The 26,936-nt window shown below is 34.7% G+C and overlaps 1 protein-coding gene and 1 pseudogene across 4 annotated transcripts in view; one reads left to right on the forward strand and one right to left on the reverse strand.

Annotated features, from left to right (window-relative positions):
• COL12A1 (collagen type XII alpha 1 chain) overlaps positions 1–26,936 on the forward strand; it is a 110,611-nt gene that overhangs the window by 60,433 nt on the left and 23,242 nt on the right. For all 4 annotated transcript variants that reach the window (XM_039853256.1, XM_039853254.1, XM_039853257.1 and 1 more), the window contains 21 exons: positions 1,461–1,590; positions 2,009–2,148; positions 2,576–2,705; positions 3,919–4,061; positions 5,170–5,299; positions 6,005–6,147; positions 7,815–7,944; positions 9,506–9,625; positions 10,637–10,783; positions 11,952–12,068; positions 12,230–12,376; positions 12,918–12,992; positions 14,602–14,741; positions 16,711–16,834; positions 16,996–17,139; positions 18,475–18,639; positions 19,889–19,927; positions 20,024–20,162; positions 22,203–22,345; positions 22,633–22,742; positions 26,489–26,638. In XM_039853256.1, coding sequence (XP_039709190.1) covers positions 1,461–1,590; positions 2,009–2,148; positions 2,576–2,705; positions 3,919–4,061; positions 5,170–5,299; positions 6,005–6,147; positions 7,815–7,944; positions 9,506–9,625; positions 10,637–10,783; positions 11,952–12,068; positions 12,230–12,376; positions 12,918–12,992; positions 14,602–14,741; positions 16,711–16,834; positions 16,996–17,139; positions 18,475–18,639; positions 19,889–19,927; positions 20,024–20,162; positions 22,203–22,345; positions 22,633–22,742; positions 26,489–26,638 — 2,706 coding nt within the window. The remainder of the gene's footprint in view (positions 1–1,460; positions 1,591–2,008; positions 2,149–2,575; positions 2,706–3,918; positions 4,062–5,169; positions 5,300–6,004; positions 6,148–7,814; positions 7,945–9,505; positions 9,626–10,636; positions 10,784–11,951; positions 12,069–12,229; positions 12,377–12,917; positions 12,993–14,601; positions 14,742–16,710; positions 16,835–16,995; positions 17,140–18,474; positions 18,640–19,888; positions 19,928–20,023; positions 20,163–22,202; positions 22,346–22,632; positions 22,743–26,488; positions 26,639–26,936) is intronic.
• On the reverse strand, positions 11,121–11,438 carry LOC120594994 (60S ribosomal protein L35a-like; annotated as a pseudogene).

Below are 26,936 nucleotides of genomic sequence, written 5' to 3' on the forward strand. Positions count from 1 at the left end.
AATGGATTGAGAATGTGTCTATTTTAGTTAAATAGCTTATCAAAATTAAATACTAACTGTATTTAATTTTATATAATTTTATATAAAATTTTTAATTTTATATAAAAACCAACTGGCTTTTATATAAAATAAGATAAGATACATTAGATGGGCTGATATTTTAAAGTCATAAACAGATCTTTTTGTCTGTGCCAGGCCAGATTTAGGTAAAGCTTTAAAGTAAGCTAAATTTCACTTTAACATTTCTTTTCTTAGTGTTAATGACCCTCCAGCTGCTGTTCTGAATCTCTCTTACTGTCTCTTAGTTATCCATTATAATTAGATGGAGTCTCATAAACTTATCTTCTGGAAGGTATAGCTGATAATCCTTTTAAGTTTCTTATTCTTAGGGATCTTTCCATTTCAATGCTAATCCATGAAATAAAGTAATGAATCACTGATGCTCGAATTATCTTGGAGGGTTGGACAGGAGTAGGCAGATCCCTCTCTGCCTACTCATAAGGCTAGTTCTTCTAAGTGGATGCTTTCAGATTTGTTACTGATATTGATACTTTTCTCTCATACCCTCAAATATTAAATTTATTAAAACTAGCCACTGTAGTTCAGTTCTCTCGTTTTGAGGATGACTACAGTGATTCACTGAGGTTTCCTCTGGAACTCAGACTACTCTAGGGAACGGGTGTGAAGTCAGAAACATCTGGACTGTGCTAGTGCATCCAGCCATCCACATGTGCTCTCGTTGTGGGCAGCATGCCATTTTCATGAGCTTTTAATTAGTATGGCATAAACATCTGAATTCGGTAAACTGTTAACAATTCATACAAATTTTCTTTCAACAAGATAGCTAGATGGCCTTAAGCCATTAGTAAAATACTTAAAACTCTGTAATGGGAGGAAATTTAAAAAGTGTCATACCACAAGGTAGTATCGTGAAGACAATTGAGAACCCCTACCTGAGTGTGTCCTGGCAAACGTTCTGGACACGTAGTTTACACAGCTAATGCTGTTAGAGTGGTAGTGTTTTGGGGGAACACCAAAAGATTTAGAGCTTTTGCTGAATCATTTTAATATTTTTCTAAAGCAAATAAAAAACATCTGTAAAAAAGTAAGAATAATACTGAATGGTGCTGAGCCTCTAACATGATGCAAGTCTTTGGTATCTTAAAGTTCCTTTGTAGCTCACTTATGATTAATGCCTTTTTGGGAGGAGATCGCAGTGCTGGCGGTGAGCAAGTTGAAATATTTTGAGGTCATCCATTTAAGGCTTAGAGTCCTTTTTGTGATTTAAGGTACATAGTTTACATTTTAAATTATACCATAAAATATCTTTTAAACCTTCATTATGGTACATGTTTCCAGATATTGGCAAGGGTCTCACACCTCCCCTGTAGAAAGGGCTTTTTCTAACAGACTGGTGAGATAGAGAGCACAAAGTTAACACTATGTGTGTTTTACTCAAGACCACGATAGGAGGACGACAAAACAGTGTGGTCCTGCAGAAACTGAAGCCTGACACCCCTTACACGATCACTGTATCCTCCCTGTATATTGACGGTGAAGGAGGTCGGATGACGGGAAGAGGCAAGACCAGTAAGTGAACCCAGACTCCTGTAGCTTCTTTGACAATTACCATTGGAACAGAATCACAACTTTATTTGGAAACACTAGGGTGGCACAGAGTTTTGCTAATACCTTAAAATGAATTTTAAAAATGATAATGTTTTTAACATCCTTGCTTAGAGTTAACGGTCTCTTTGTGGAGAAAGACATATATTACTTTTTAGGATAAAAAAAATATCTGGGGCCAAAATATTTTGTGGAGAGATGAGACGTGTACTAGATTTTCGCAGACATTCTTCCATTTATTCACTATTTCAATGAATATTTGTGGGGTGCCCACTGTGGGGGTGCCTGTTATATTTTAGGTCTCCTGGGAGATACCAGTGCACCTGTGTTTTGTGTGTGCTTGGTTAGGATCATACTATGATGTGATTTCTCTGTGTTCCAGAACCTCTAAATACTGTGAAGAACCTAAGAGTATATGACCCTTCTACCAGTACCTTGAATGTTCGCTGGGACCATGCAGAGGGTAATCCTCGTCAGTACAAGCTCTTCTATGCACCATCAGCAGGTGGTCCAGAGGAGCTGGTAATTATTTCCTGTAGTGAAAAATGCATGTTTGTTTAAACTAAATGATTTAAAAACTGGAGTGGAAGAGTTAACTGATTTATTTTAGTACTGAAGAAATTCATATTTATTTGATAGAACTTATAGAGGATAATAGATTGGAGCTTTAGTGCCTGGGTGATAAGGGAATTGAGGAGCATTGGAGCTGGGGGAAGTAAGCATTCTAGGAAGTTCTAAAGAGAGAGCCTAGGGTGAGTTAGAGGTCTAGAGAAGTCTTTATAACCTCTGTAACAGTTCATATGGGGGCACATTATTATATACCAATATTACAGAGCTTGCTTCTTGACTTGGTCCTGACTTAGTATTTTGAGTATTATATTGTTTGAAGTATTATTTTTTTTTATAAGTTTTTCAAATCAAGTGCTTTATATTTTATTGAAATCTTTAGGTTCCAATCCCTGGGAATACCAATTATGCCATTCTTAGGAATCTGCAGCCGGATACACCATACACTGTTACAGTAGTTCCTGTTTATACTGAAGGTGATGGAGGACGCACATCAGATACTGGAAGGACATGTAAGGAAGAAGGCAGAGAAATCTAGCCTTTTCATTATAAATTTAGCTTTTCATGATAAAGGTCATATAGGCCCATTAAAGTAAATTAAAAAAATTCAGAATGATAGAACGAAGACATAAAAATTAAATATAATTCACCTCCTAAACACCACCAACTGTTACTATTTTAGTGTAGGAAATAAAAAATTTATAATGACATTTATCTTCTGGAATGATAATTTCAAGATTTATAAATGTGTATATAATCATTAATATGCCATTTCAGTTATTCTCTCTCACTGACAAAAATTCATTGAGCTTTGCTTTGTGCTTTATAAATTTGTGTGAAGCAGTGTTTTGTAGTTGGCTTTCATAGTGCGAATTGTTGAAATTTGTTTATCACATTACTTGATTGCATATTTCTCTGGTTTGCTGAAGAAGGGCTTTTTGGCATTAAAAATCCGTATGCTTTCATTTGTCATTACCAGTTTATAGTGTTTTTACTGTTCTTTGTACTATTGCTTAAAGGCTTTTGTGTATGCTTATGAACATTTCTTTGGCTTTAGAAATATACTTGCTGATGGATAAAAAGAAGCAACTATGGATGGTTTCTTTTGGAAAAAGATTAATGTCTAGAAATATGATGTTATTGGCTAAACTAGAGTTTGGGGTTAATATGTGGATTTAATTTTTTTTTTAAAGTCTTTATTGGGCAGTTAATTGAGAACTGAGAATCTTATTTCTCTCTTCTTTTGTCTTTTTTAATTGGAGAAGACATTCAGTAGTTATTTGTTGAATGAAGGAGGAATGAATAAAGAATAAATGATTGAAACTGGCTGACTGAAATAGTTGGGCTCATAGCTGTTGTTAGTTTTTACTTAGAAGGTAGAGACTATAAAATTCCTCCTGTCTCTCCATTACATGTGTTGTAAAACTGAAGCTTCTTTTCCAGTTTTTCATCCCTTAATCCTTTGTGGCCAATTGTACTACTACTTTTACTAGTTTGTTTTTATTGGCAACAACTTTGCTTCCATATATACAAAGGCCATAATTGGCTAACAGTGGGTAAATTTGGATTTGGAGACTTTACATCTGCTTTTGTATGTAGATAATTAGAAGTTTAAGGAGGATAGTATTTTATCCTTTTACAGAGTGTAAGTTCTGGAAAAGTGATAACAAAAGCTCTGCATGTATAAACAGACTTAAGAAAAGTGTGTTGGCTTTCCTTCCTCAGTGGTGAGAGGATTGGCAAGAAACGTCCAAGTGTACAATCCTACACCAAACAGCCTAGATGTTCGCTGGGATCCTGCCCCTGGGCCTGTGCAGCAGTATCGCATTGTGTATTCTCCTGTGGCTGGCACGAGACCCTCAGAATCTGTAAGTAATTTTGTCATCTTGGAGCTCAGCAAATGAATTTTATAGATTCTACTGCACCTCCTGCCATGGCTGCTGTCCCAGAATTATAAACCAGTTGTTAGTATGGCACCGAGTCTCAGAGAAACTCCACTTCCTGATGAATGTAGACTTTTGTTTATGTCATGTTAGGTAGCCTGTGAGAATGCAAACCACAAACATGCCAGAGTATAATGATTAAATGATAGGTTTTGATGAATTAAGGCAGGTGTATCAACTATAAGATTAGTTAGCAAAAGTAAATTTTGGGAAAATGCAAATTAACTATGTGAGTTAAAAACTCCAGTAATAAATAGAAATCATTGCTCAATCTTGTCAACATGGGCTTTTATTGTAAAGTACAAATACCTTTATTGTTAAACTATCTTATAGTGTGTACTTCACTGGCTTGTACAAATTGCCCAATCTATCTTCAATTCATAATACTATTCAGCTTTGTAAGTAGAGTAATAATTTGGAAATCAGAAATTATTGATTTGAATAAGGACAGAATCAGAACACTTAAGGAAAAGTAAATTTATATACTAACTTTATTTACAGGTCTTTATAAAAATAAACAGTGATGATGAACAAAGATAAACAAATGATGAGCAATACATGTGTTCTGTAAGAATATTGATTTGCATGTCCCTGTGTATGTTAGGATATATTCAGACAAATTTGCCTGTATTCATTGCATAAAGTTGCTCTTTATTTTAATATAAAAATCTCTCCCCCATCAATGTAGATAGAAGTATCTTCTTTTATGTGTACTAACATTCAGGATGTTCTTTAGGTAATTATCATAAACCCAGTATGTTATATTTGAGAATCTTTACAATAAACATAAATGCAAGATAATTGAAGCAACTAAGGTCAAGTGTGAATTAACCTTTTTTTTGCGGGGGGGAATTTCTGAGGATAAATTGCATTTAATGGCGTGGGCTGGGCAGATCTCATGAGGAAACAGTAGTTGGCTTTTGACATGTCTGGGCTCAGCCTTTTATTATCAAAGTTCTTATGCTGACTAATAAAAGACTTGGTAAGAATCTGGGTTGTCATCAGGCAGAATTTGGCATTTTCTCCCCTCCAGATTGTGGTGCCAGGAAATACCCGCACGGTGCAGCTGGAGCGGCTGATTCCAGACACACCCTATTCCGTGAACATCGTGGCTCTCTACTCTGATGGAGAGGGGAATCCCAGCCCCGCCCAGGGCCGAACACGTGAGGCAGAAATCCTTTTTCCACCCATTCCCTTGTAACTCAATTGGCAAGGCTTATCTGAGTGAGTGAGGAGTGGAAGGTGGGTGGTGGGTGGTGCGTGAGAGGTGGTGAGAGCTTTCTCCACCTTAGTGCAAGTGAAGGTATACCTGGGCGTGTGGTTCCGCCTGAGCTCCCCCTCATTCACACTCCAGGCTAAAGCTTTGGGTCCCTGACTGCTGAGTGAACTTTATTTGGTCATATTCTCAACAGGGACCTAAGTTAAGGAGGGATTTCTTCCCCTTTTCTGTCCTTCAGTGGGTGTTCTCATCAAATGGGTACTTTGCAAACGTAGAGGGCTTGGCCTCTATTTTTCATTAAACACATTAACCGTTATAATGTGTTTAACCACATTATAGTGGTTAAAATAATGCCTTTCTTTCCCAGTCTGTACATTTAGGTTCAAATCTAGTTCTGTGCTCCTGAAGTTCAGCATGTAACCATAGCTTTGAAATATAGCACTTTTTACTATTTATGTTTTCACATTAAAACCGTAGAAAACTGTTTTATCATAGGGAGTAAACAACCTAGTTAATGGTGAAATATCTGCAAGTAACTTTCTTAATTCGACTTGAGTAAAAGAAGTTTTCTTTTATACCCCTCCCTCCACCCCCATGTCTGTCATGCTCACAGGCAGGTAAATAACTCTATTGTATTTTATTTATTTAGTACCACGAAGTGGACCAAGAAATCTGAGAGTCTTTGGGGAGACAACCAACAGCTTGTCTGTGGCCTGGGATCATGCTGATGGGCCAGTTCAGCAATACAGGATCATTTATTCTCCTACCATTGGTGATCCAATTGATGAATATGTGAGTCTGATTCTCATTTACATTTGAGCATTTTATAATTTCTGACCTAGTTGGAGGGTGAAATTAAGTTTTATTTTTTAGGAGTGTGATGGGATTGCAGTTGAGTCCTTGACTCTTGTGTGATGGTCACATTCTATATGACTTTCTCTGACATGATTTTGGAACCACCTGAATGTGCCTAGTATGGCCTTCCACACTATAGAGAATCAATGCCTTTAGAGCTCATTTCTATTCTAAAGACAGATTGAAAAACTGTCTTATTTCTTGAAATGCATATTTCTAATCACCTAATTAAACTTTAGGAATTAAGTCTAGTAAAACATGATGCCAGTTATTCTGAATCTAGTAAAACATGATGCCAATTATTCCTAAATCAATATTCGAATGCTGTGACTTTTCAAATCTTACCCTTTCTTTAAATCTAATTTCTTTACAAGATCTATCTTAAATACTTCAGCGCTAATTGATCTCTCTTTTCTCTAAGTTTAACATTTTTTAGTACACATTGGTTTTGGATATTAATGTAATATTAATGTAATATTAATTAGCATCAGACTTTTTGAGTGTCATATTTTATCTCTCCAGAACCAGATTCAAGTTTTCTTGTAGCTTCTTCATAGCCCTCGCTATGCATAACCATTTGTTATGAATGGAAAAACTCAGCACTTTCTTTAAAATTTAGTAGTTAATTGATGTGATAGTTTAGTGGAAGATTACACAAAATGTTGATACATCCTCTTGATCATTCCATTATTCCTATGTTATAAAATATTTTATCTACTTGAACTTGATATAGTAAGCTTTAATTCGAACATCTGTTTTATTAATCAGAAACACATGTAACTGCCATTTAGTATTTTCTATCAAAATTATACAAGCAGTATTGCCACACTTAGTTTGCCAAAGCAAAGAAATTCATGCTTTAGTGTTTGTTCAGCCTTCTCATGTATAAATATGCATTTTCTCTTCACTTTCTGAAAAGAGTAAAAATATAATTTCTCCCCCCAGTTCACCATTTGTAATCAAGGGACTCTACTCTGGGAATCACTGGCATAAGTGATTCACATTGTTTATAGAAGTAAAGTTTAGGATTGAAAGAGAGATTGAGAGATCTTTCTGATCATTTCCTCTTCGTGGAAGTAGTTAAATGTATTTTCCATTTATTTGTTTTCATCTTCTTACCTAATTAGTATCAGCCAAACTGATACTCTTGAGGGCAGAAACCCTCACCAAGGGATTCCTAGTAGCTAGTACCAATACCTGGCTCACAGTGGGTACTTGTTACATGTTTGTCAAAGGACTACATGAAAATGTAACATGTAAGAATGAGAGACGAGGGAAACAAAGGTGCTACTGAGCGCTGAAGTACTCAGTAATGGGTATTGAAGCATTGCATCTGTAATTGCCCACTATTTCCATCAGGGATGTTAAGTCTCGAGGCTGGTAAATGGCTAATATAGGATTTGAGCCCAAATCTGTCTGACTCTAAAACCATTCTCCCATGCTGCACACAGGCAGTGTAGACCATTTGCCTTGCTATGAGCATTGTGCAACAAAGAGAACATATGAAGAAAATGTACTGTTTTGGGAATACATAAAACAATATTGTCTTTTGATCTGGAAGTCCTCTAGCTGATAATAAATTTATAATTTAACTTCCCCTACAGACCACAGTCCCAGGCAGAAGAAACAATGTAATACTGCAGCCCCTGCAATCTGATACTCCATATAAAATTACTGTAATTGCTGTTTATGATGACGGAGATGGTGGCCATCTGATAGGAAATGGAAGGACTGGTAAATGTCTTATACCTTTTATAACCTTTAAATTTTACCTTTACAAATGCATCTCAAATTAACACCTGAATCCTGAAATATTACACCTACATTAACACCAGGTTAATATTTATATTAGACATTGAATTTTGTCAAAATAATATAAAACCAGAATTTGTCTTTTAACTGTTGAAAGGTCCATTAAAAGAAGAAAAAGGATCCAAAAAATCTGCATATTTTGCTTTTCTTGAGGTAGTTTATTTCTCTTTTGGAAAATCATTGCTTATTCTCTGAATAATGTTTTAGTTTATGTGATATCAGTTAAAGTTGTAGCTATTAACTCAGTCAACTTAATATCAGCGAAAAACACTTTGCTATGATAGAATCTTAAGTCATAAATAAATGAGATAATTAACATTTATCTTTTATCTTTACAAATGTAACTTAAAAAAAAATATATATTTTTCTATTGTACCAAGTAATTTATGAACAATTACCAGTATTCAAGCTCCTTATCTAGCCTATACTGTTAGCAATTTCTTATGGTTTAGAGCGGTTTCTTTAGTTTGGTTGCTCATTAGAATCACCTGAGAAGCTTTAAAAATTGCTATGCCTGGGTGCCATCCCCAGATATACTGATGTAACTGGTCTGAGGTGTGGCCTGGACCTGCTGATGTTGAAAGCCACTGCTTTAGTATAAAGATGTGTTAGGCTATAGACCTGATTTCTGGCACTGGTAAATATTGGCATTCCCTTTTCCCACTTTATTCAGCAAAAATTCACTTATGTAACATAATTTCAGGATCTTTACTACACTCAGTTGCTCAGACTCTTTTTGGGCTTAAATTACCTTGACAACATTACAGAATTTGCTCTTAAGAGAAAAGCAGAACTAGAGTTGTTTGAGCTCAGTCTCTGAAGGCTGGGAATTTATATATTTATTGATACCCATTGTCTTTAGGACTGAGTCAATGGATACTTAGTTTAGGGATTTTAATTTAAAATCAAGATGATTTTAATTTAAAATCAAGATGATTTTAATTAACAGCTTCCTATTTTTTACTTTCTCTTAGGTTTTAGAATATATTTTGATACTTTTCTGGGGGAAATAGCATATTTCATAATTTTGTGCATATCAAAATATATTAAAATATCTTTCATAGTTATTGAATTTTCTGGAAGGCCCAAAGCCATTTCTAGTTTCTCTTGTGAAAAAGTCTTTCAGGTCGAAATTCTTATTTGTGTAATGCTATGAATAATAACTCAGCAACTACTTAACATACTGCCTAATAGCACTGATTTTCAGAGTTGGAGGTAGTATCTCTGAAGGCTTGAGAATTTACTCTGGGTTATGTTGGTGGAGAATAGAGTGGTATTGGGAAAGAACATTATTTTTATAGTAGTTTTATAAAACTATTAAGCTCTCTGTTGAACATTTTAATACCTTTAATTTTCTGGATAAGGAAATTTTGGAATATTATTAAATTTCTTTCATGGGGCTACACTATCAATACTCATCAAGTTGTATGCTTTCTCTATGTGTCAATGAAAGGTCAGTAATGTGTGCCAATATTTGTTTTAGTGGGACTACTTCCACCTCAGAACATACACATCTCTGATGAATGGTATACAAGATTCAGGGTATCCTGGGATCCTTCACCTTCTCCAGTTCTTGGATATAAAATTGTGTACAAGCCAGTGGGTAAGGAAGCACCTTTATTATTATAGAAAGACATTGAAGAGTTTATGATCTAAAAGTATCATTGTTACTGTGGGTGTAAATGAAATTCTTATTAATTTGCATGACTAAAAGTTTGACCCAGACCATAAAATCACATAAATACAACATGTTTGTGTTCAGACATCCTATGTGTTATTATGATTATGAAATAAGACATATTTAATCAATATAAATTTCTGTATTTTTCCCATTACGTCAAGATGTTATTTCACTTTGGGCATATGCATTTTAGTCTATTCATGATATGCTTGCTTTCAACTTCCCATCAATATATTCACCTAAATGAATATCATCTTGATTAAATTATTTGCTATCTTTGTTTCTATATTCTGTCTACATGCTTAGAAAAATATTCTTTGTACAAAATTAGTTAAGGCATCTTCCATGCACTCCGGAAGAGTGCGAACTTCTTGAAATTTCCCAGAAACTTTTCCTAGAAAAAAATAAAGGAGAGAAGACACAAGAAAGGAAAGATGAGCCTGTGTAAGGAATGGAGAGAGAACTTGTAGGGGGAGGAGGTGTTGGTAACTGAGGACCTTGAGTCACTAAATTTATGGAATGAGGTCCAAGGTAGATGTTCTTAAATCATATCTATGACACACTGAAAAGTATACATTGAGCACCTGCTATGTGCAGAGCACTATGCTGGCAAAGTAGGACTTAGAGAATAAGCTTGAGAGTGTAGAGTAGTTGATTGTGTGATTAATAAATGAAAGAAAAATTGATCAAACACCTGCTATGTTTTAGGGACTGTGCTATGCTTTGAGAATCAGAAGATAAAGAATCCAGTCTGCTTACAATTTGGTATTCACCATATAATGCGAATGTGCTATAGCGAACAAATGCATAAAGGATTATGAAATTAATGGTGTTTGTACTCTTATTTGACTGTAAGTTCAGGCATTTGATTTTAAGAAAAATTTGAGACTAGTGTTAGCATATTTCGTTGTATTTTTGTGATTGTTATTAAAGGTTCCAATGAGCCTATGGAAGTCTTTGTTGGAGAAGTGACATCATACACGTTACACAATCTCAATCCCAGCACCACCTATGACGTGAATGTTTATGCTCAGTATGATTCTGGACTCAGCGTCCCCTTGACGGATCAAGGCACTACATGTGAGTTACGAATCTTTGAATAGTTGTAAGAAACAGTGTAGTACAAAGTACCAGGTCAGCTTGTTTTAATTTTATCTCTTCTAAAAATATGCATACTTCCTCAGCATTAAGTAGTTGGCTCTTTCGTGTCCAGCTAAACAAATACATAAGTAATACAATTGAGTATACAAATATGTATATAATGAGATGTGTTTAGTTTACATAAAATATTATATTTTGAATTTCGAAAGATAAAAATAACAGAAATTATAATTTCATTCATAAATGATTTGGCATGCTATGTAGTTTTTTTTTTTTTTAAACAAATCCACTTTTATTTATTTACTTTTCAATAAGTTTATATCCTTGAGGAGTACAGCATTACATGGATTCTGTGTCCCATGGCCTTAGCAGGAAGGTTGCTTTGGAATTTGCCATGAACCATGTCACTGTTACCTTTCCCCAGATGACTCTGGTTTTATTTGATTTGCCACCAAGAATCACTTGTGTTGTTCTTTGCCTTGTACACATAAGCACATCTCTTGCCTAGGTAGAATTCAGTTTCATCTCGAGCATAAACACCTTCAGGTTTAAGAAGAGCTGTGTGCTCCCTCTGGTTCTGGAGACCCCACTTAAAGCCTGAAAAGATGGCCTTGGACCATGGCATTCCAGACATATTTGTCTTTTTAGAAGTCCTGTTTCTAGTGGGCCACCACAGGATCCAAGACGGAGGAAAGAGGATGACCGTTATATAGTTTTTCTTAACATTTGATGTTAAAATATATATTACCTAAATACATTGATTTAATTGAAAGTCTTCATGGGGATGCCATGATTACTAATTCAGCCCAGATAGAGTTTGTTTTCATCAGTGCTTTAATAATAATTTAAGGACTTAGCAGATAGCCTTTCAGAAAAATTTCTTATTATCGTCCATCAAATGTCTTTGACATTTGTAGTGTTGAGAAGGACTATGTGGATTTTTTTTCTCTCTTGAAAATCAGTGACAGAAAGGTAGATCTATTTTGACTATGTGCATTTTCATGTATATTTCATATATGTTTCTTATAAACAGTAAGATTTTAGACATTTATATTTTTCAGCCATAGTGGATGCTTTAAAATTGTGTTATGCTTTTTTTTTTTGCCTTTATTTACAAAACAAATCTATATCTTTCTTTATTTTGTAGTGTATTTAAATGTGACAGATCTGAAAACTTACCAGGTTGGGTGGGATACGTTCTGTGTTAAATGGTCACCTCACCGGGCAGCTACCTCCTACAGGCTAAAACTAAGCCCTGCAGATGGTACGTGTGAAAAAAACAAAAAACAAAAACAAAAAAACTGGAGTACTTAATAGCAACATTTTAAACTTCAGTAAAGAAGATACCATTTTGTTTAAAAAATTATGTATAAAAATATCTTTAAATATAATTGAAGTTTTATCTTCCTTTGTTGTCATAATCAGGAACTAGAGGACAAGAAATTACAGTGCGTGGGTCAGAAACCAGTCACTGCTTCACTGGCCTTTCACCAGACACTGATTATGGAGTCACTGTTTTTGTGCAGACACCAAACCTCGAAGGACCAGGCGTCCCTGTCAAAGAACACACCAGTAAGTTTTTGAGTAATCTGGAAAGTCTCCGTAAGGCTTCAAAATAGAATGCTCTGGGTGTGGGAGGTTTAAGCGACTCCTGTGTTGGCACTTCTCTCTAGGGGCAACAGTAGTGATGTAATGATGGCTTGTTCTTGCAGGTAGAGCCTATGGCCAGTTCAGGACCTTTATCTGCAGCAAGTTCATGTTGCCTCTGTCATAGAGTTGGTGTTATTTTAAGGAAAGGGCTCTAGGAGGGAGATGTGGCTCTAGTTGACAGTGAGAAAGTGATAGACTTCTATATTAGTGACTTTTACTCATTTGATCCTATCTGCAGCCCTTATAATTACCCTTTGAATCTTGGCTTTGCTTTATGCAGCTGTGTAGTCAATGTTGAATCACTACCAATGATACCAAATTTGGATAAAACAGAATTCCCAGTATGTCCCTGCCAATGAGACTTGATTCATTATCAAGGATTTAAATTACTCTTAACATTTACTTTCTGTGATATGAAATGTGCACATGTTGTGTTTTTCTAATTATTATTTTTTAATTCTAGCCGTAAAACCAACAGAAGCCCCTACAGAGCCACCCACACCTCCTCCCCCTCCCACAATTCCACCCGCCCGGGAAGGTAAGTACAGCTACTTGGCAATACATTCATTTGAGAGGGATTTATAGCCTCTTACTTATGCAGCCTGTACTTACTTTATTTACAGTTGGTATAGAACATTTCTGATTTATTATTCTTCCTGAAGAGTTTTTAGATTAAAAGAAAAGATTATCAGTAATTTCTTCCTCTCTCCCTCCAAGCACATTTTAGTGTGAATAAAATGTCTTAAACTACTCTAGCTCTTTAGTTGGAGCTCTGTTTCCTCAATTTTGCAGATTAACATCAAGTGATACTTTACATGGTCCCTGGTGGGCATTTCTTTCTGTGGACTGCTGGCATCCATAGGCACTGTGAACCTTTTTGGCTGTATCTGTAAACTAGCCCCTGGCCTTTGGCTTTGGAATTCCTGGTTTCTGACCTAAAGGGTACCCAGATTATACAAAGCTAAAATGTTTCTATTTACTGAAGTCTGAGACATAATTGTCACTTGTAGTGAACTGGTAAAAAGACATACTGAGCTATTAAGACTAGTCTGTCACTAATTTGGGGCAATTCTTTGTGCTTTATGAAATTAAGTTCAAACTAATTATTTACTGCTTTATTCTTTGCCCACATTGTTTCCAGTGTTTAACTGAAGGCATTTCAGATTTTAAAAGTATTTTTCTTCAATATAGAAAGCTCTAGAAAAATTAAAAGTGTATTGTTATAGGGTGACATAATGATGAGTTTTTAAAAATTAAACTTGAAAGAAACTCAGTAAATAATCTTGGCTTAAAAACACATTGAATTTTTTTAAAAATAGGCTTTATTTTTTAGAGCAGTTTTAAATCCATAGAAAAATTGAGCGAAAATTACATAATGTTCCCACGTATACCCTGCACCCTCACATGCACAGCCTCCCCCAGTATCAGCATCCCCCAGTACCACCAGAGTGGTACATTTGTTACAATCTGTGAGCCTATATTGATGCATCATTATCACCCCAAGTCCATATTCCGGTTTACTCTTGGTGTTGTACATTCTACACGCTAAGTTTTTAAACACAAAAATGTTGTTAAATTTTACTTTCAGAATTTTATTTTTAGTCTCCAAGTCTGAAGATTCAAATTAAAGATATTTATTTTATTCCTTCCCTTCTTTCCTTCCATAAGATTCTAGTGGCCTACTTTAAAATTAAAAGACCACTTATTTGCACCAAATCTTTGATAATTATGTACAAAATCTCCAGATCCACTGATGGGTATTCTTAAATTCTGAACATCATTGCTTTTCATTTGATTTCCTCCTCATTTATTATTTGAAGCCACTTGAATCATTCCATGAGGAAAGAATGCATACTTGCATCATGGATCTAAACAGAGGAAGTAATTCCAGAGCAAAAACTGAGGGCCAGTTAGACTGGTGCCTCTCACTGTATCGGTCATAGGAATCATCTGGGCCTTTTCTTATGTGGTTCAGGAACTCTGGGGTAGGGCCCAGGGTTCTGTGTTTCTAACCTTCCCAGGCGACGCTAGTGCTGCTTACCTACACTTTGAGTAGTGAGGTGTTAGACTGTATTTCTCAGTTATATAATTTTACTTGAATGAAAGAATTCATGAGATTTGGGGCTTCCTCTTTTTTATTTTCTCAGTATGCAAAGGGGCCAAAGCAGATATTGTATTCTTGACTGATGCTTCCTGGAGTATTGGGGATGATAATTTTAACAAAGTTGTAAAGTTCATCTTCAACACTGTGGGAGCCTTTGATGAAATCAGTCCTGCTGGAATTCAGGTGGGTGCTGTTTCATAGGTGGCTATTCATTTGTAATGTGTTGCTATCTCCTTTAAACTTCTCCTTTTAAGTAGAAAGACTTTTCAGTACAAATTCCATTTTGAGTTTTATTATTTGCCATTTTCATTACACATGTATTTTTGGGAATGGGTTGGCTGTAAATGATAAACAAAAAAATAAATATTCCCTTTGGTATTCTCTTTGGCTAGATAATATTCCTGTCAGAGAATTTAGGGGATTCTGACTCTAACTTCCTGCTTAAAACTCTGACAATGATACATTTCTATAAAAGGTCATCTCATGTTCTGGAAATTAATGCACTGTGATTGTCACACTCTGTTAAGTCAGAGGAGTCAGTGATGAATAGTGACAGAAATGGGTGTGTAGAGCCCTGCTGCCCTCTCTGTCTTGGCATTGCAGATATTACCTTGACCAGAAGAATAGCCATTATTGACTGTAAGGGTGTATTATTTGTTTTCCCAAAATAACTACCAATTATTTTGTTGTAGAATTAGTCCAAAAGTATTTGTTTTACTAGAGTAGGAACTTAGAGAAGTTTATCTTTCCGTGAAAGTATGAGGGGCCTCGAAAAGTAATTCATCATTTAGCAGTAACTTACCTGTAAATCTAAGAATCTCTTCCACTAATCTCGATATACACATAAACTGAACACTCAGAGCCAGTGACTCTAAACTTTTTTGGGGGATCTTCCCAGACCTCTCTGAGAATATGTTTAAAGTTATTATTAGCTACTTCTTGGATTCTGCAATCTTGAAGACCTGCTTCAAATTCCACTCTTTCTGGAGAGGCTTCCTTGATGGCTTTTGACATTCCTTGCTCCTGAAGGATTTGTCTATATTACTATTATAGCAAGTATCACTTTATATTGTCATTATTTGTATGCCTCTCTTTTGTCTAAATCACTGACTCCTTAAAGCAAAAGACTGTATTGTATTATTATTCTTTCGAATTCTCTTCTTTCCTTCCTCATTCCTCTTGATGAGTTTTCTCCTTTATTTTGGCACTTTTACTGTTTCATTGTGGCATATTAGAAGCATTATGAAAATAAGAGATTTTGACATAAACCACAAACAAATCATGTCTTCTTATATGGAAGAGTACTTTATGGAATATACTAAATTTCAAATCCCCAGATAACCCTGTGGATGTTGTTCTAACCCAAAAGAGTAAAGAGTAGAGTCAGGCTAGTTATATTCTCAATTAATATGTCAACAACTAAGTCACTTTTCATCCTTTTAGAAATTTAAGATATCTAATAAAAACTAAAAAATAACTATCATATTTTATTGACTTCTATGTGCCAGATACTTTGTATACATGATTACTAGTCCTTAAAACAAGCATAGAAAGTAAGTATAATTATCTCCATTTTACTGATGAGGAAGTCCAAACCTGGAGATGTTGGAAACTTGCCCAATGTCACATAGCTGTTAATTGGCAGAGCTAGGATTGTAGTCCTATGTCCTGACTACAAAGTCTGTACTCTTTCCACTAAATCACACTGCCACTAAATTTGCGATGAGTGCTGATTACTGTCACATGTGTGACACTTTTATATTGCCATGAAGAATGGGTGTAGTCAGAAAGGGCAGTTGACTGAGAACCTGTTGTCTAGTCAGAGTTTGAGTTCTAGATGGTGTGTTCTCATTTCTAATTCTGGAACCTCACTGCTCCCCAGTTTTACCCATCCCTTCCTGTCCTAGAGAAAGGTACTACATGAATACAGTATATTTACATTTCAATATCAATTATTAATTTTAATGAAGATTAGAAATTAGAGAATTTAATGAGATAACAGTAGTCGGTGTTATTACTAGCTATAAAAAACTTATAATTTTGTTGGATCTGAAACACTTCTTTTTCCCATTCTGCAGCTAGAGGAATCACTGGAAAATTAAAATATAAAAAGGGATTACATACCCTCATTACCAAATTACATTTTTTTTAGGTGTCATTTGTGCAGTACAGTGATGAGGTCAAGTCTGAGTTCAAGCTGAACACGTACAACGACAAAGCCCTAGCTCTTGGGGCCCTCCAGAATATTAGGTACAGAGGAGGAAACACAAGAACAGGTACAATTAATAGACCTTCACTCTTCTAAGCATTTGGAGTGGTAGAACTGAGTATACAATTTCACTCTAATATTCAAATTCTTATCATTTGGGTGTGACAAATGGCATTTGAATAGTTTGCACTGAGGTGATACTAAAATGTTCCATGACACACTCTATAGGTAAGGCTCTCACGTTTATCAAGGAAAAGGTCTTGACCTGGGAGAGTGGCATGAGGAAGAATGTCCCCAAGGTGCTGGTTGTGGTCACAGATGGTCGGTCACAGGACGAGGTCAAGAAGGCAGCTTTGATCATCCAGCAGTCAGGTAAGCCCAGGAAAGAGTTTGATGTGTAGTAATTGCACTCAGCATTTTAATGGTTTTAAATGTTCAGGAATTAGTGCAAAACCCCCCAAATTGCTGATTTTACTTCATTGTTACTGTTTAATCTGTACTTCATACTCTAAATTATATTTAATTGTGGAATGGTTTGGTAATTGCTCAGAAATAACATGGTGTAGTTTTTGTATAAGATGTGACTCAGGGGCTGTCAAAGAGCAAACCAGATTTCCCTGCGGTGGCCGGGCGGCTATGAAATGCAATGATGAGATGATCCTAGAAGTGAGTCTTGACGCTGCTTCCTGTGCAAGGGGAGACACAGGGAAGCCTTTACTTGAGTACAGCCTTGAAGATGCAGGCCCAAAGCAGAATGCTAAAAGGTATACTGCAGATGAGGAGCAGCCAGACCTTAGTGACATGTCTTTGGGGCAGATATGGGCAACCAAGCATCCTGACAGCCTCCTGGCAGCACTGCCCTTATTTGGGATTAGCAGAAGTGAAACTAGGTCTTTTCAGTACTTGCATTAACCCCTACCCCCACCCCTAGCCAGGGTCCGAGGTGGATATATTTTAGAGATAATTCTATGCTATGTATTATCTACTGTAGTATTGCAAAGTACTTTGTTACAGGGAATTAGATTCATCTTTTCATAAATCATTGCTCTTATGTAATGTACTTTGAGCAGATTTCAGCATATTTTGTGCTTCCTAGCTGATTTAAATTGGGATTATGAATGCTTACTCCTCAAGTTACCTTATTTAGATATACCTAATTCCTTATATAGTTTATTTTTTGTAGTCAAATTAAGCTTTTGGAGTGAAAACTTTGTTTATTTGTATTAACCTAAATAAATGAAAGTTTATTGTCAGTGGGAATTGTAGATTCCATTTTAAAAGTGACTAAAATGCTGTCTTTGACCCTGAGTTTGTTGAGAAAATCAGTTTCGAGAATCAAATTTTAAAATGAGCCCATTCTTTCTTTCTGAGTCAGGCTGGCTTAAAATGTTAATGATGCCTAAGAATGCTGCAGAATTCATGGATATGTTAGGACTGTGGATCCATGGAAGGGAATACACATCATGTTGTCTTGCTACTATTAAAGTGTTTGTCTTTTAATTGTTAGCCTTTTATTCTAGGAAATCCAATTTTATAAGCTAGAAGATAGGAAGACCTGGCATAAGTACATATTCATGAAAGAAAGTTTATGTTAATGAAAAGGATCTGCTGCATACACTGAGAAAATACAGCATTGTTTCGAGTTGTTTAAACAGTAAAGGACTAAAAACGGGCTATGTAATTCACTCTATAAACACTACTCTGCAGGGTTCAGCGTCTTTGTAGTTGGTGTGGCTGATGTTGAGTACAATGAGCTTGCCAATATAGCCAGCAAACCAAGTGAACGGCACGTATTCATTGTGGATGACTTCGAATCTTTTGAGAAGATAGAGGACAACCTCATTACATTTGTCTGTGAAACTGCCACTTCAAGTAAGTCCTGGTCCACATGGATCTATAGTCTCGTTTGTTTTGAAAAATGACTACTTAGCAGGCTATTCCCTACCCTATATGGGATTAAGTCTGTGCAGAAATAGATCCTGGGAAATCACTTGAGAACCTGATGAATCATTGATCCTATTGAGATCATGCTAAATATGTGCTTGTCAAAGTCCATTTTTAGCTTTGAAGATGTAATATACTCCTTGTATGGAAATAAAGGGTTTTAGTATATCGCTTTCCCACCATCCCAATGCTTGTGACATTCAAGTAAATTAGTCTTCAGTTTAGGAACGCATTTATAGAAACATTTCTGTGAGACGAAGGTTTTCCCTGTTAGTAATCAATTGGTATTTGTTCTGTTGACATTTGTGCTTCAAGAGAGCAATGAAAAAACTGTCTTGTGCATGTGTGCTCCATAGAAATTCGTGTGGTTCCCATTTGTTTTTTTGGGTGTAGATTTTTCTCGTTATACCAAGATCTCATGTTCAACTTTTAAAATACAGTGGACAAAAGATTGATTATTTGTCAATTATCCTCCCTATCCATAAGCACTGGTTCTTGGGGTATTAGATTATGGAGTCAGTTATGTGGCTCATCTAGACTCCTGATCCTAAGCAGGGCTATGCTTTACGAGTGTTATATTTTCACCTATTAAACTTTATATTAAAAACTCAGAAGTTTGATGAGGTGGCAGTAGTAGAAAAATGTCAGTAATTTACTATGAAAACTGACCTGGAAGCTCAGAAGGAAGGCGCACTGGTGAAAGTGAGTAGGGATCTGCAGTTGTCTCCTGTGCACTCTTGGTGGTCCTGACAACCCCTTTCTGATATCCCTGGCTTTGTGGGTCCCAGGGCGAAAACTACTGCCCACTGTCACTGTTCCATGGTGCTTGGTAGACAGCATGAGGCGTGGGGGCTTGGCAGAGAAGAGGGTTGGATAGGGACAAACTTCTCCTGCCTTTATACAAATCTGAAATTCCCTGGGTGAAAAATTCTTTAATCTATTGAAAAACATCTGACATTTTTCCCTTTAATTCTATTTTACTGTTCTTAAGAACTTTGTAAAATTCCAAGGGGACCAGAGCAATATAGGTCAATAATATAATTTCTCCTATGCACAGTTTTTATAAACGCATGAACAATTTCATTACTTTATATATATACAACATTGCTTTCTGTACATATACAATGTTTGCATATTGTGTTGGTGAAATGTACTTAAAGAACGCTGTACATTTCAGGTTGTCCTCTCATATATTTGGATGGCTACACCTCACCAGGTAAGCATTTATACTCTTGGGTTAATTTATTTCAGGTTTTAAGCAATAAAATAATTTAAATGACCTCACTTCAATATTTTCTTTCCTGATGCAAAGGTTTCAAGATGCTTGAAGCATACAACCTGACAGAAAAGAATTTTGCTTCTGTACAAGGAGTCTCTTTGGAGTCGGGGTCTTTTCCCAGCCACTCCTCTTACAGGCTTCAGAAGAATGCCTTTGTAAATCAGCCTACAGTGTAAGTGTGGCAATAGGAGGTTCTTTTTCTTTTAATGGGCCAGAAGCTTTTTTGAGGCTCTGGAGATCCTTGCTGACTTCTCAGAATCTTGGAATTTTAGAATTGTCAAAAGACTCTTTATGGATGACCTAGCTTAATTTCCACTTCAGGAAATTTGGGTTACAGTTGGGTTAAGTTTCTTCCATCAGGTCACACAGGAGACTAGGACTTGCTCTTAGACCTGAGAACCTCATCCTGTTCCTGCAGTTTGAGATTACTGACCCTTTTGAATTTAAGGCTAGGATCGTACTTTTGCTTTTTTAAGGGAGGTTGTTTAAACAGGAAGGCAACTTATTATTTTGAACATTTCCGCCTGTGGTGCAGAGGCACTGGATGGAATAAGTGCAGAACGAGAGCAGCGTTCTTTCCAGAGTTTCAGACCTCCAGAAGATGAAAGACCGCAGAAGTTTGGCTTGTCCGTGTTCAGAAAGGCAGCAGTTAGTTTTTATTGGCTGATGCTCTGGCAATCTGTTGGGTAGCTCTAGATGTTGTTGTTTTACTTCATGAAAGTTTACACCTGGGTACGATAACCAAAATATGTATTTCTTGTTCATTAGAATAAAAACATTTTAATCTTGAGAAATATGTGTTTGGCAACTTATGGAGAGAAAAGAACAAGAAGAAATAAAGCTTTCAGTAACATAAGACAGGGTCAGAAAATGCTATCTGAAATTTGAAATGCTTTGGGAAAGCTGATGGAAAATTCAGACTAAAAGCAAAACTAATTTATCTTAAGAAAGCAGAGATCATATTGTTGTAGTTTGACTACGCTGTAAGTTCCTAACTCTTTTTCGGTCAACCAACATGGATTCATGGTTTTAGTTTTTCGGTGAACCTTAATACCCCGTGTTTAATGCTCAGTCACCTCAAGGTATGATACCTACATTTTAACTAACGACAGCCTGTGTTCTCTCAGGAGTCAGAACTAGTGACTGAAAGCATAAACGCAATTCAATTATTTTTGTCATAATCATACATTAACTGAGAAAGGAGAAAAATGGATAAAGTTCGACATGAATTAATTTGGAGAAGATATTATTTTTAACATGGGATATTACGAAGATAGTAGATTTTTAACATGCAAAAGATATTATGTTGGCTTACCCAGAACATATGTTTTAAGAAGCAGGGCAGCATTACATTCCATAAGTACCACTGGTATGGAACATGAAACCTCAAGAGACATTCTGTGTCCTCTGTCAAAATTAATGGAGGAATGGCTTTTAAGAGCTGATTATCAAGGCCTTTTACTTACTTTCAGAAATAGTGTTATTAAGTGGTCTCAGACAGAAAACCATCAATTTTCCTTCAGAGGTTCCACTTGAATACTGACTGACTCACTCTGGAAGGAAATATGGAAGCACATTTTTTGTCTAATAGCCTTAGAGCCAAGAAACATTTCTTTTTAATTGAATCGCATCCTTTTGTCACCATTAAACATTTGCACATGTACATGTCCTTAACACTTATTACTGGCTTTATTTTTGGGAACCTGTGAGCTTCTGGAGATTATTTGATTTATTTCAAGGAAGGAATTTGGAAGTGTAAAAACTACTAGAGATAGGGAGAAATTAAAACCTTAAGTCATCTTACTTATGATCTCATTCCCCTGACATTGGAAATTAAGTATATTTGGTCAGGTTCATTGTCTTTGAATTAGATCCATAGATATAATGTTTATCAGTCTAAAATTATATAGTTTTATAATCGTTTATGTATCTAGAAAAAATTTGTTATTAACAGTAAGATAAAAAACCGTTTGGCAATTTCCCAATCTTTTGTGACTTTATCAGATCATAAAATTCTATTACTACTTACGTAATAAACCTTTAGTGTTTGTTCTTTTGATGTCTTTCCTAAAATTTCCCTCTTCTAATATGTAGCTGGATTATTATAAATGACTTTTAATACTGCCCATAATGAAATTTTGGTCCAAAGATTTAAAATATTCTCTATTTCTGATGAAAAATATCAATTAATTAATTTTGTTTTATACAACAGAGATCTACACCCAAATGGACTCCCTCCTTCATACACAATTATATTATTGTTCAGACTTCTCCCAGAAACTCCTAGTGACCCCTTTGCAATTTGGCAGATCACAGACAGAGACTACAAACCACAAGTTGGAGTAATTGCAGATCGTAAGGATTTTTATCTTATTTTAAGGCACATCTATACATAGTTTTTATTGTTTTCTCTCCTCTTTTCTCTTTAAGAACCTTCTGAATATATGTATATATTTACTTGATATATGCTTTTATGTTTAATGCTTTAAAAATATAACATATAAGTAAATATTCGAATTACATTTTATGTCAACCAAAATTACTGTTTTTTTTAGAAACCTCTCCAACAAGAATTATTTATTAATACTTTTAATATAAAGTATACCATGCATGGGTTAATAACAATTGTATGTTGATTACAGCTTCGAGCAAGACATTATCATTCTTTAACAAGGATACAAGAGGTGAGGTGCAGACTGTTACATTTGACACAGAAGAAGTGAAGACATTATTTTATGGAAGTTTTCATAAGGTAAAAAGATTATCTGGTTACTTATAGAAAAAAGAATATGACTTAAAAATTTAAAATAACATTATTTATTAAAATGTCATGGTAAATTTGTAGAAAAATGGCTATGTCTTTTAAAAATAAAATCTTTACATCTTCATGACTCTTTGTAACACAGGGAATATACTCAAGGATATTATGATAACTACGTATGGTGTCAAGAGGATAATAGAGTTATTGAGGGGATCACTTCGTGGAGTTATATAAATGTCCAACCACTATGCCATACACCTGATACTAATACAATATTGAATGTCAACTGTAATTGAAAAATAAAAAAATAAAAAAATAAACATCAAATAATATAGAAAAATAAATAAAAACAAAATCTTATTTTGGAGAATTAGATTAACTCAAAGAAGAAAATTTAAAATAATACAAAATTTCTACTCATCAAAAGGGATAACTGTTATTAACATTTTGACATATTTTTAATGCTAATATCTTCTCAAAACTGGAATCACATAGTATACAAAATATTGTATGTCTATTTTTTCTACCTATCATTTTATTGTGAATCTTTAGGTCATTTTGTTTCAAAAGCTTAATTTTTATGGATTATATTTTAATTGATAGAATTACTATTTTATAGAGACCAGTAAGTTGCTTCTGCTTGCTTGTTTATTGTAAATTTACAAACATACTAGTCTAAAAGTTATCATTATCTACCAAAATAATTAAGAAAAGTGTTTTTGAGATTAACTTTTACATGAACGCACTTATGACTTCTCTAAAAAAAAATCTTTTTAACATTCTAAGGTACATTCTTAGGAGATTGTCTATTTTTATTGATCTAAATTTTTTGTCTGTCAACATCCAAGAATAATAGAGACTTTCTATTAGGTTTTTAAAGGATGATTAATTGACAAAGAGAATATTGAAGTTTGGAACATTAGAAATGAAGAGAACAATGTAGGTTAGGAATGGACTTTTTAATGGTTTTTCTTCATCTTTAGGTTAAGTTAACAGAAGGAATACTACTTGTTGCACAAGTGGTCCAAAAGTTTTCCAGAGTGGCACTCAGAAAGTTAGTCTCCATACATAGAAGACAAATATTTCCAGTTCAATCTGCTTCTCAAGTGAAAATTGAAGAAGTTTTATGTATTTGAGTAGATTTAGCTGCATTTCTTACTGATTTTATTCCTGAGAATTTTGGTTTCTTTTCAGAATGTATTTCTTATTCATGAATTAGATTCTTGGTAAAGACAGTAAGGGACTCTTCTCATGGGCTCAGAGAGGCTGCAATGCGCACATTAGTGAGAGACAAAGAAACAATGAAGGAAAAACGAAAATCTTTGAGTATAATAGCATATCCACTTAACAGTTTACAGACTTTTAAGGTGAAACTCAGTAAAATAAATGCCTCACTGGGAAAGCACATTCTGGTTTGACAAATATTATTAACTTCAACTGCTCTTTATCTAATAATAGAATCTGGCAAAGTTCTTATGAATTTTTTTGGCTCATTGATACACCTATTAAACTTATGTTTGACTAACTTGCTAAAAAAGGATTATTTTATTTTTCCTTTCATATCCACTGTAGATACTAGAAATTTAGCCATACAGTAGCTGACCTACTGTTAACCATTTAGGGACTATTATTTTTTAATTTTAAACTTTCAATGAATGCTTTATTTTACTTGAACAAAAAAAGACGATACTTTGCAGAGGTCTATAGTGACAGTCATTAATTAAGCAATCAAGTTAATTATTTTTTGACATTTCCTTCTTTATTTGCTTTTATAGAGAAGCATTATATTCCTAGATTTTGCATAATGCCTCTTCTTTCTCCTCACAAGCTCTGTTTTCTCCTCAAGTTCTTTACCTTTTTTTCCCATTATGTGTTACTTTTATTAGTTTCTCCTATACTCTTCACTATAGTCTTTTCTCTCCTCCATTCCCCCACCCCATTCTTTTAACCTACTGTCACGTATCCCATCAATTCAAGTACTAAGTTCAATCACTATTAGCAATTTATATTCTTTACTGATTCAAGGCTTCAGACACTCTTATTTTCCATCTAATATGGGAACTGAAGTCCTTCAATCCTTGGGGTAATGAGTAATACTCTGATAGCAGGAAATTAGTGAAAATGACATGGCAGGGAGCTCAGGGGAAATAGGGGATAGGCTGGCTAAAAGATTAAGTAGGGAATGGAAGACAGCTGTTGCTTGAGAATTCTCTTGAAAAGTATTTTGTGTCTCCATTCTATTGTAAAAGATGACATAGATCCAAATGAGAAAAAGTTAAATAGATGAAAAATGAAGTTTTAGGGAATGGCAGAGCTTGGGACAGTAGATGAGTTGGCAAGAGTCTTCCTACTTCTTTTTCTGGTCTATGACCAACATGTTTTGCAGTTGGGAAATAGTCTTTAAATACTTGAGACAATGATCTACAGATGAAGAGTTCACTCTGAAATATAAGTATGCATGTGCAATATGCATGTATGTGTAATAAAACATATAGATGAGATTGTAGCAAAATGTTTTTAGCATGTGCTTTTTTATGGTTGGCATTAAATAACCAGTGTTATTTGGAATAATTTTGTTACAAATTAAAAATTTTGATTTGGATATTATGCTTTTTCAGGTACTTGGTAATATTTGCCTCTGAGATTGTTCATACAAGAGCCAGCAAATAAGTTTTCATTCTTATCGAATAATACATATCTTGAGAATGCTTGTATGGTGGTCTTCTTGAATTCAATATTAAATGACTGCTGGGGGCATTTAAAGTTTATTTATTTTTAGTTAAGTATATATTACTCTTCTATAAATACAATAACTAATTAATATTTACCATTATAGATGCGCTAAATTATTATTTTGGGGGTGATTCTCTGTGGAAAAATATTTACTGTTCGAAAAAATCTCTAGGGATTATTCTTATGCTTATTGGCTCAAAGAATTTAAGGGAATTTCTGTCCCTTTTAACTTGGAGCCAAACTTTTCAAAATAATCAAGTGCTTACTTGAATATTTGTGCTGTGATAAATGGGAACTATCAGCATAACTACAAACTAAAGATTGCCCGTAACCATTTTTTTACATTGTTGAAATATAAATGTTTTATTAATTATCTGTACTAATAGATTTCTTAAGATTCTGAATGTCCTCTATATGAGACAAAAATAAATTGACAAAGAGTCTTTACTTCTAAAGAAATTGAATCTTGAATCTACTGATTTTCAGAGCTGAATCTCTATAGAAGACACATGCTGGTTTTCACTATGTTAGGTATCTATATGGTACGCAAATTCTTTTGATTGATATTAGAAAATAAATTAAAAATTGAATTTAGCAAAATCAGTAGAAGACATTTGAAGTTCCTTTGTACTGAATCTAATAATGTATTAATGATTTATTAACTTATACTTGAATAGTTCTTTGTAGTTTACAGAGTCATTTCATTTACCACATTATCTCTGGTCATCTCAGTAAGAATACATACTAGGAAAATAAGAAATTATGCATGTATATGTGGATGAAGGAAACTGAGACCCAGAGAGATTAAGTGGGTCATTTGATTGGATGTTGTTAATAAATGACATTGACATTACAACTTGGTTTTGGATTTTAGTCTAAGACTCTTTTTTTGGGATGAGAATAACATAAAGAACATATTTTTAAACCTGTGATCTGAAATATACAGAAGTCAGCTAATATTTCGGCGGTAGAAAATTTATAATGGAAACATATGATCTTTTTAGGTTCATATTGTAGTGACCTCAAAAAGTGTAAAGATTTACATTGACTGCTACGAAATTATAGAAAAAGACATCAAGGAAGCCGGAAATATCACAACAGATGGTTATGAAATTCTTGGAAAACTACTTAAAGGGGAGAGGAAATCAGCCACAGTAAGAAACACATATTTATTTATTTTTGGTAACTTGTATTAAGATTGGAATGGCATTTTTAAGTAATCGGCGAGTTTTTTATTTTCTTAGTGAGTTTTAAATTGTTAAATTTCTTGGACAGATTGAAACATTAGTAAAGTTACATTCAGAAAATATGCTACTGTCAGAATATAATAATGTGCTTTATTGCTAAAAATAAAATAAGATGTCAAGGCAACAGAGAATATCATGTAGTCATCTTGAAATGATTGAATTGGAGAGTCCAGCATAAATTATTGCCAGGAAATCTAAAATAATT

Source organism: Pteropus medius, unplaced genomic scaffold (assembly GCF_902729225.1).
Source record: "Pteropus medius unplaced genomic scaffold, Ma_sr-lr_union100, whole genome shotgun sequence".
In the NCBI taxonomy this organism is placed as follows: domain Eukaryota; kingdom Metazoa; phylum Chordata; class Mammalia; order Chiroptera; family Pteropodidae; genus Pteropus; species Pteropus medius.